Source organism: Mus caroli, unplaced genomic scaffold (assembly GCF_978045245.1).
Source record: "Mus caroli unplaced genomic scaffold, Mus_caroli_1 scaffold_5, whole genome shotgun sequence".
Lineage (NCBI taxonomy): Eukaryota > Metazoa > Chordata > Mammalia > Rodentia > Muridae > Mus > Mus caroli.
In genome coordinates, this window is record NW_028227260.1 from 91499738 (window position 1) to 91510765 (window position 11028).

The 11028-nt window shown below is 33.8% G+C and overlaps 1 protein-coding gene across 1 annotated transcript; it reads right to left on the reverse strand.

Moving 5' to 3' along the window:
- Window positions 1-307: 307 nt before the first annotated feature.
- On the reverse strand, window positions 308-5861 carry LOC147004680 (odorant-binding protein 1b-like). The gene is made up of 7 exons (XM_085837681.1): window positions 5757-5861; window positions 5145-5284; window positions 4111-4184; window positions 2289-2399; window positions 1501-1602; window positions 1131-1161; window positions 308-524 (listed from the first exon to the last, which is right to left on the reverse strand). The coding sequence occupies exons 1-6, from the start codon at window positions 5826-5828 to the stop codon at window positions 1145-1147; spliced, it is 516 nt and encodes a 171-aa protein (XP_085693807.1). The 5' UTR covers window positions 5829-5861; the 3' UTR covers window positions 308-524; window positions 1131-1144.
- Between the last annotated feature and the right edge of the window lie 5167 nt (window positions 5862-11028).

The window sequence follows — 11028 nt, forward strand, 5'->3', positions numbered from 1 at the left end:
ATAAGAGATTTTATCTTCTATTGTAAATAGTGTAGGCAAGCATAAATAGTTTGCTAAGTGAAATATTCCAGTGTGTTGCGAGAATCCAAACTCATATCATGATTTACAGATGAAAGTAAATATGAAGCAAAACATAAAATTCACTTCTGTGGTTTTCTTGCCAATGGCTTTCAAGTAAGTGGGACATTTTCAAATATTACAAGAGTTTCAGTAATAAGAATATCATTTGTTACACCAGAGTGATTTTGGAAACTATGTTTAGTAGATATTTATCTGCCCTTTGGATAAGAATCTTGTCACAAGGTCATTGTTGCAACTTGAATCATTTTATTCAATCAATCAAAAAAGGGAAGAAGAGTTTATAGATTAGGAAAAGAGGAAATAAAGGCATGTTAGGAATTTCTTATGCTTTATCCTAACTGCACAGGAGAAGAAAAATTTATTCTGTTAGGAAAGGTGAATTATAGATGATACTGATTCCATGGTTAAGAGGTTATGATGTATAATTCCCATCTTGTTGTTTTCTGTACAAATATGAAAGAGAAATATTAACATATGATTAAGTTGAGATTTCATTCTTGGGTTTTTGGGAGAACAAAATTGAATCTAAGAACATAGACGATAAAGAAAAAAAATTGTACAGAGTCAGTTTCTGTCCTAGAATGTACCTGTGCCTTGTACTTTGGATTCTATAGGAACAGTTTCTAAAGAAAATAATGGCATTGTATATTCCTGCATGAAAATGTAGACAGAGTATTCAAAGAATATATTGATGAAATCAACAAACTTATACCTCACCTATGGCAAATAATATTCCACAAATCATATGTAAAGTTTTCAAATGACAAGACACAATTTCTTGATGGACTCATCATGAATATAAAAGTATTACCAATTCTGAATGAGATAAAATTCCTTAGTATTGTTCTATAAATTAAAACATTCCCTAATTCATCCTTGTCACTATAGGAATTTTCAACTTTAAAGGACAAGTAATAGTCTGTGCTCATTTTTCCTCATTTTGAATGCAAGTTCTTTGAACTCACATTTTGATCTCACATAATTTATACCATAAGCCTGGGCCAACTCAAATATCAAGATAAGAAAGAAAGGCGTTTGTTTCTACTCACATGTAGATCATACTTTACTTTGGACAGGTATCTGTGAAAGAAATTGAGATGGGTTAGAAGTGACAGAACTGATATCATTAAAAGGTAAGGACTACTCCACAATGATTATTCTTGGTTGTGACAATGTAATGGTTAGATATAATTTGATTTAATCTAAATCAGTGACATTGCTTTGATAGATAAATATATACATAGATACATACATACATACATACATACAAACATACATACATACATACATAAATACAGAAATATATGTATACATATATATGTTATTTTTATATCATATACAGGTATATGTATATATATATATATATATATATACATATACCTGTATATGATATAAAAATTAACATGCATAGAGGGTTACCTTCATATGAGAGTTCTCTAAGGTTTCCAGCTGGAATGTCCTCTTGAGCAGCTAATGCAGTAAGTCTTCCCTTTTGCTCATCAGTTAGAGGTGCACCCTTTCCTACATCACATGAATGACAGTGTCAGAGATCTCTTCATGAGAATCCTGCATAATGTATATTGCTTCCTTGGTATCCCAACATGATATGCAATAGAAAATCTCAACTTCTCCATATTAATCTACCCTGGAACAGTCAATCTTATCAATAAGAATAATGCCAAGTGTCATGTACACAATCACTAAAATCTAAATGGCAATATGACATCACGTTTCAGTATTTCAAAATGCACAAAACATATAATTAATAAATATTTGTCCAGAGAACTCACTAATCTTAATCCTATACACTTTCTACAACACAACAGAATCTTCAAGTAGTTTCAATGTAGCCTTCACATTTTTCTGAGTCTATACTATAGAGTTCATGTTTTGATTTTTCTATACATTTATTCAGTTGACACTGAAAATGGTCTGAAACTAGGGAAAATCACATTTGCTCCTTGTTGTCTAGGGAGGAAACATGAACATGAAATTTTCCAATCACTTCTTCCATTACCCTCAGTCTTCAGTGTCCAAGCTGCTGAAACTGCAATACAATGTACAAGTTGTCTACACACACTCTAGTTATCAGTTAGTCAAAGTACTTTAGAAAATCTATAGCACTGTATTTGTGGGAGATCAGACTTTGTCCTTATTTGCAGAGCAACAATTATCTTACTATTTCAGAGATGTAGTGCCATTCTTACCAAGAACATACAACAATTTTGTTTTCCGGCTGGCTCTGTCCACATTCTCATCATAAAAGACTAAATTCTCTGATGTTGCTTTCAAAAGTTTATAGTGATTATCACCTTCATCTGTAATAGTAATGGAAGTACTTCAATACACAGTATGATTCATGTTTCCACACAGTTGATGTAATGTCTTCTGCTAAATATTCAGATTTTCCCTGACTCTAGCAATATTTTCTGTGTTCACTAACATATGAACCATGTTTACAGCTATTCCTGTGGCAGTTTTTCTTGAATATTCTGTCAGATTGTAGTGACAAAACACTTCCACTACGTGAAAACTGATTATGAATCCTAAGTACAGACAACTTTGCTTTTCTCTGAATTCCATGTGTCAAGACTGTTGCACAATTGGCTGGGTGTTCCTGAACTTTTTCCACAAGATCTCAAGGGACACATGTCAATTTCATGAAAAAAAAGCCCTTCATTTCCCACCATGGTAATAGTTGGTGGGTAAATGTGCACATGTACCAAATACAGAGTACTGATTCCTAATATACACAAAAGTTTTCACTTTGTACAATTATAGGTGAAAATGTTGTAAAGATGAATGTTTTAGAGATTGACAAGCAATGACTTTGTGTGTGTGGAAAGTGTGCTGTGTGCTCCTGTACAGGTAAGTGTACATATGCCTGTGAGTATGCTTCTGCTTGTGCTTCTGTTTGCCTGTGCTTATACATATGCATGTGCTCATGCTTGTGTGCATAAGCTTGTATATCAACATGTGCATGTGACTGTAAGTGTGTGGCTCTGCTTATGTATGTGTGCATGGGAATGCCTCTGTGTGCAGATGTGTGTGTGTGTTGTGTGTGTGTGAGAGAGAGACAGAGAGAGAGAGAGACAGAGACAGAGACAGAGAGACAGAGAGAGACAAAGAGAGACAGAGAGACAGAGAGAGAGAGAGAGAGAGAGAGAGAGAGAGAGAGAGAGAGAGAGAGAGAGAGAGAGAGAGAGAGGAGACTTCTATTTACCAACACTTAATACATGAAAAAAAATTGGTCAAAGGAAAGGGAGAAGTTTTTAGGAACTCTTCTCTTATTTCTTATTACAAGGCTACTTTAAAACATCCATGTAAGGATACGGAAAACATTTATTCACTAGTTGACTGGGAGCTCTGATTTTCTAAGATCAAACCAAAAGTCAAATTGTATATAACTTAGTTGAATAATGTTGCAATAATTTTTAAAAATTCTTAGAAAATTGAAATAATGTCTGAAATGCCTAAACAGAGTTTGCCCCAACTGCATTTCAAACTTGAAATTTTTAATAAATTGGTCTGAATAATATATCTTTACCAAGAAAAAAGATTTATGAAATAACAGTGTTAAAGAAAACATTTATCATTCAAGTGTGATAGATCAATCTGTATTGTAAGTACATGGGAGCTGAAAGCATCAAGTTGGCAATGATGTTGGAAGCCGTGCAGCCCTAGCATGGAGTAACAGGAATGGCAAATAGCAAAGTGAGATACTGTATGAAAAAAAATAGTAAAATTTTTCTAGAAATAACTTTTTCTATTGGAAAACTTCTTGGGAAATATGTTGTTAGGACTATTCACATCTTTATGTAATAGTTTTCTTCTCCAAGTAACGCTTGGGCAACTTACAATGTATTCAGACTAGGCAGCATATCTCACTGGGGTGAAAGGATTAATAATTAATCAAGGAGCCCAAATTGCTCTAGTTTCATGGACCTTTGCACTTAGTAAAAGGATAAATGGATATAATCAAAGTGACATGCATTGTTCAATGACAATGCTCTCAGATACTATACTTACACTGGTTTCTAAAAGTCTTGCCATCTTCTTGCAAATACCCAGTGACTGTGGTCAATGAGCATTGTCCATTTTGCCTAAAATAAATCAAAGAGAAAAACCATGGTTTCTTCTCCATTACTATTGAAATCATATCAAATATCTTCTAGTATTATAATGCATTTGAGAAAGTACTGATATCAATGAAGTCATCAGTGTAAAGAGATAGGACCCAATTACTTATTCCTCCATTGAGTTTGCTAATTCCTATTTAGAAAACTTCATACTCTTTTTCCACATATATATATAATATGCATATATATATATATACATATATATATATATACACACATATGTATTCTTTGTGATAATTATACCTCATGCTCTACTCTGGTGAATTCCTTATCCAAAATTCACTCTTAATTACATACATTTCAACATGTTAATTTGCTTGTTCTACTCCAGCCATAATATATGAACAGGTTTATAATGTCTTAATTGTAAGTGCTTTCATTTCTGACCTCAATCTTCAAATTTTGGCTATAAGAGAGAAGTGGTTTTAAGCATTTTCAGTTTTTAGGTCTTATGGACTCCTGAATTGAACATAGTCATCCATATATCACAGAGAAAAAACTTTGTACAAAGAGCTTAAGGAAAGGGGGTTCAAAAAATAGATGTATTGGACCAACTTGTGGAAGATTTTTTTATGACATCACTAATTGAGTAACAGAAAATGTAAGAGTTTAATTAAATGGTCACACCATCACCATACTACAGAGGAGTTCTTTAGTGTGTGTATATCTAACACAGGTGATGATATTCAGTGGCAGCCCTCAAAGCAGAAGGTTCCCTCAGGAAGTACTTATTGAATTAGAAAGAGTGTTTATCTCTTTGTGTGGTGTCCAGAGCTGTCCCATCCCAGAATGATATAATTGCATGCTAAAATTAGTGGATTCAGTTTTATGACCAGTAGCAGAACATCCATCTTTGAATTTCACAACATTAAAGAGAGAGAAAAGTACAGTTTGCTCAGTTTACATTCTTGATACTATACTTACTTGACATAAAATGTGACTTCCATTTCTTGACATTCCTTATTACAAGTAATTTCACGAACAAAGAGCTCCAGGGGACCACCAGGCGCTATCTTGTCAATATTATCAGCCATGATGGCAGTGGTTTCCCATTTTCCTTGTAACTGAAAAAGCAACAACAATGGCAAAAAAATAAAAAGAAAAAACACAACAGATCATTAAAATGTGTGTTGCTGTACTCATCTCTGACATCAATACATGAAATACTTAAGCTGAGGTGAAATATCAATCAATCAATAATATTTCATTTATTAGTTGGATATTATGTTTCTTCAAATGTTGCACAACCTGGAGCAGTATGATGACATGATTAATGTAGAACCATGGACCTGAAACTGCTCATCTTTTTTTCTCATACACTCTGAAAATAAAAACCCTTGTTTTCTTTATTTCACTGGTTTCTTCCTAGAGAAAATGTGATTGTAAAAGTGTACCTGAGAGAAAGGCTACCTGAGAGAAAGGCATAAAGGTTATGTCATGCAGATGATCAATTGCATTGATTGACTGGATGATATATCACATCTATAGATATATGTTATTGGGAAAGCTCGCATGAAAACACAGACATGCATTTACCTCAGCATTATCTTGAGCATGGACATGGACCAGTCCAAGTGCCAATACCAGCAGCAGAAACTTCACCATCATGATTCCTAAATTTGCTCCTCTGCAGATGTTCAACTGAGGACAGAGGTTGTGAAGGATCTGAATTTACAAAGCTTTTTATACAGTTAGTTTGAAGGAGGAGCGTGATCTCAACCAATGATTCACCATCAGAAAGCACACGTCTGTCCAGTACTTCCCATTTGGCCCCGATGGATAGTGTAAGACTTCATGTTCCTAAACTAATAAGCTTACACTTAAGGTCAAGATATGCTATGTTGATTAATTGAGGCATTACTTTCAGAGTGAGAGAACTCACTCTATACTATCATTTATAAGTAATGATTTTGGCCTAGTACCATAGTACTAGTAGATAAAGTCAGAAGGCATACACATATACCCTATATGACCCATTTAACCAAAGTGGCATGCATTTTAAGATATGTTTTTAATCTTAGCCTGATACTGTGCAGTTAAATGAATTTAAAACTGTGGCCTGAGCAATATGAGTCACAGTAACAACCTTCTCAGAAGACAAGATATTGAAAAATGAGGAGGGCCTCAGATAAGCATCCAGTCATAAGTCTTTTACTACTTTTAAGCCTTTCCATATATCGATTTCTTTCTTCATCCAGTACACTCTATTCTACTATTGTGAGTACAGAACTAGGAGAGAAATCTTTGAAAATTAATTGAATATATAATAGAAAATGTGGTGAGATATCCACTGGGAATAAATACAAGTATCATTGATGAAAAGAAGCCTATGTAAGTGTAAATAATCTATTGAAAAATGACCTTCCAAAAAGTCTACACTTGTGCAAATGGACTCTATACAATATGAAAATCGTGCTTTACAATTCCTAAAGGAAAGACAATTTTTGCCCAGGTACATTTTGAATTTCTATACACTACAACGGGGATATGTGTTGTCTATATCAGTAAGATCTTGTCCTCAATTTTCAGTAACAATCAAATATTTCAGAAATCTACAGTACTTGTTTATCCTCTAGGCCTTCACTTGGAACATGTAGAATTACCTAAAGTTAGCACTGGGGAATTTTTGCTTCATAACACATGACACCTAGCTACAGCATTATAAAGTGTTAAATGTCTGTCCTTCATGATATTTTCTTTAAATTATCTTTCTATTTTTAATCTCTATTTCTCTTATTTTTATATTATTATTTAACTACATCATTTCTAACATCCCTTTTATTCCTGTAAACTCCCATATGTACCCCTTTGATCTTTCTTATTTTTGTTACTACGTTTTTTTGCTAATTGCCATTATATTCATGAGTGTGTTTAAATAGCTATATGTGTATTTCGTGCATGTACATACAAGCAAACATTCACAACTCACACTAATTAATAACTGCTCAGTCTGTATCATTTCACCTATACACATGTCTTCAGGGGTCATAATCTAGTGTTGTATAATCCACTGGGTCCTTATTTGTGTATCTTTTCAGATTTTTAGGGGGCATGCACTTACACTCAATTCTCTCCTCCTCTGTATTTTATAATCTTTCAATTACTTCATGTGCAAGGAAGCCTGTATATTTCATATAGACGATTGATTATTGGTTGTACAGGTTTCATCAACTCTGTATCTTGGTTTGTTGTACTCTCATATAATGGCCTCCATCAGATCTTCTACAAAGAGAAGATCCTATATTGAGTGTATCTGAAACTCTTTTTTTTTTTTCCTTTTACGGATAATAGATTTTTTCTCACACAATATATACTTTTTTTTGTTTTCCATATCTCTATTTCTCCCAGTTCATTCTAGACATCTCCTCTCATTTGTATTCTTTCTCCCTTTAGAAAGATAAGCCTTCTAGGGGATATAAATAAAGCATCATATAAGAAGAAAAACACATTAGCACATCAAAATTAGACAAGTAAAAAAAGAAAAGAAAAGAAAAGAAGAGAAGAGAAGAGAAGAGAAGAGAAGAGAAGAGAAGAGAAGAGAAGAGAAGAGAAGAGAAGAGAAGAGAAAAGAGCCCAATTGGAGGCACAAGATAGAGATACATACTCAGGAATCCATTAAAATACACTAAATTGAAAACCTGTATTTAGATACATATGCATATGTGTGTACATGTGTGCATGTGCAGGTGTGTGTCTGTAGGTGCAAGGAAAGTCTTACAGAAAATTGAAACATTAAGTTTTTATTTTTCAGGAAAGGAAACACTGACAACATTGCCAGCCAAGGTACCTGCATGATGTTGAGTATATGTCCTGTTGGGAATCGACTACTGGATTTGTAGCTGTCGTTAATTATAGATTGTTTCATCCCTTAGAGTCCCATAGATGAATGTAAGTTATTATTTGAAAGTGATTATTAATTGGAGATTGTTTTTTCTTAAGAATGGGGAATGTGTCCACTTCTCCTTTTAGACATAACTCCATCTAATGCATACCAGGTCTTCTACATGTTGTTTCAGTTTCTTTGTGTTCATAAGCATGTCCATCATATTGACTTAGAGGGCCTTGCAGCTTGGTGTTCTCCCATCCATATGCAATGGGTTTCCTGAGCACCGAAGGAATGTATTTGATGGAGATATCTAGTTTAAGGATCACTGTTTCAAGGACTCAAGTGATTCCCAAACCTTTATCTGAAGTATGTCTCTAGGATGATTACACAAGAGACAGAATATGGCACATATGTCTTTCTACTTCTAGGTTAACTTACTAAACATGATCTTATAGAGCACCTGTCTTTTATTTGCAAATGTCATGTTTATGATATTCTTTATCATTGAATAGTATTCCACAATATCTCTGTACAATTTTTTCATTAGCACTAGACAGTATTTGGACCTTTAGTTTATTTCCATTTCCTAGCCGATGTGAAACTGAGTAGCAATGAACGTGGATAAGCAAGTATCTGAGATAAAGCATGTAAAGTCTTTTGGGCAAAATCCAATAAGTTGTACAAGTAAGTCAAATTGTACTTTTATATTTACCCATTACAGATTCTGCACATTGTTTTCCTGAGTAGATGTACAATTTTCATTCCCATCAAATGCTGTCTTTTATCACCTCCATCCTCTGTTTCTCTCTGTCTTCCTCTGTGCCCCCTGTTCTCTCTTCTTTTTAAAAGACTATATTTTAGTCATAGTCCCACAAGAAATGTTCTCTGTGTTTTTGATACCTCGTGTTTTAATTTTTTGTATATTCTGGATATTTGTTCAAAGCTAGTGTGTTTGCACTCAGAGCCTACACTAGACTTTTCCTTTCTGCTAGATGGCAATGATTAGGGCCTACCTATATCATGGGACTTCACAATTCTTTTCTGAACTGGAAGCTCCTGATAGCTCAGGAATTGAAAGAACACTGGATTTTCCTATTTTTCCCACTTGTGAAGTTAAGAGGAACCAAGAGTTAGTTCCAAAGCCAAGATAACACACATTACCCTGGTTGAACTCATATGGCCACAGATAGAACTAAAACAAAAGAATTGATACTATGAAGGGAACCTGTTGGATTCAAGAGTTTTAACAATCTTGAGATTACAATTTTATATACAGAAGAGAGAATTATCAGAGTACTTTAAATCTGTGAAATTGTCAACAAACAAAAAAGATATTTAAGATATCATATATTAATATTTAAGCATATTAATGAAAATATCGATGACAAGCTACATATTTGAATATTTTTTATTAGGTGGTTGTAGAATACAGAATCCAATTTGAAATTCTGAGGCATTCTGTGCATTTAGGTTTATAGTCCTGGGCCCTAATTCCCATATAGTCTTTCTAATGCAATCCCTCCACTCTGTCCCCAAAACCAATCTATAGATCTGTGACACTTATGGAATGTGTTCTCCCTAATTCTAGAAATCTAAACATAACCTTTGAAGTAACACTGGTTTTCATTCTTTCTTCACGTGTATTTGTTTTCTGTTCCCTGCTAATAAGAATGAGAGGATAATCCATGATATAATCCAATTACAGACTGATGATATGCTTCTGTGTTTGGTGACCTTTTCAAACCAAATGGATGACTTCTGTTTCTCAAGACATCTGTTGCTGAACTTCTTTATTTGATGTTCAGGATATATATGAACAGAGAAAGTCTCCTGTTTGTTTTTACAGTTTGCCAACACCTATGTGGACTTAATTTCCTCCACTATTTTGCCAATATTCACACATGTGCACAGAAACTGAGTAACACGTTTTATGATTTTAAACTCGAGTATTTTTTGATACTTTCAGAAAGGATTAAATTAATGCTCAATTTCATTATTTTCTATAGTCTCTATGTCTACACATTTATGTTGTGTTAATTTTTATTAATGATATTTAAACTCCTTTAAATAGTCTGAATAATTGTGCTATTATATAAAATATATTTAAATGTCTTCTCAAATACATGATTTTTATCAACTTTTTATTTATTGTAACTCCCAAGTCTCAAATATTTCAATTTTAATTGTATTTCTGGACCTCTGTGCATCTCTCTCTCTCTCTCTCTCTCTCTCTCTCTCTCTCTCTCTCTCTCTCTCTCTCTCTCTCTCTCTCTTTCTCTCTCTCTCCTCTCTCTCTCTCCCTCCCTCCCTCTCCTTCTCTCTCTCTAATCTTGATCTCTATCTCTCTCTCTTAAAAAATGAAGATTTTTCAGTGATGATTTTCCTAAAAAAGTTTTTCTTCTCTCCTACATCCAAGATTTTAAAGCTTCAGATAATCAGTTATTCTAAATCTTTTCATGTTTTACTTCTTAAATACATTAACATCTGATGTTCCTGGATGTGACTCTAAGAAACTTGGGAAATGATTGAGGAGTTTCTCCTTACAGATACACATTTTTTTTTCGAAATATAAATATATTGTTAGGAGTGATTTTGAAATTTAAATGTTTATAAAAATCCTTCTTCAAAGAATATCCTCAAGAAATCTGTACTTTGTCCTTGGACAAATTTGCTCTTTAACCCTAGACATTCTCGTTGTCCTTCCTATAGTAAAAACATATGCATTTTTTATCTATCCATTATTTTTGTTTTTACTGGATATTTTATTTATTTACATTTCAAATGTTATCCTTTTTATTTGTTTCCCCTCCACAAAACACGTATCTCATCTCCCCTGTCCCTGCTTCTATGAGTGTGCTCCCCCAACCACCCACCCATTCCCACCTCTCTGCTCTCATTCCCCTACACTGGAGAATTGAGCCTTCACAGGACCAAGGGCCTCTCTTCCCATTGAAGCCAGATAAGGCTATATTTGCAGCTTGA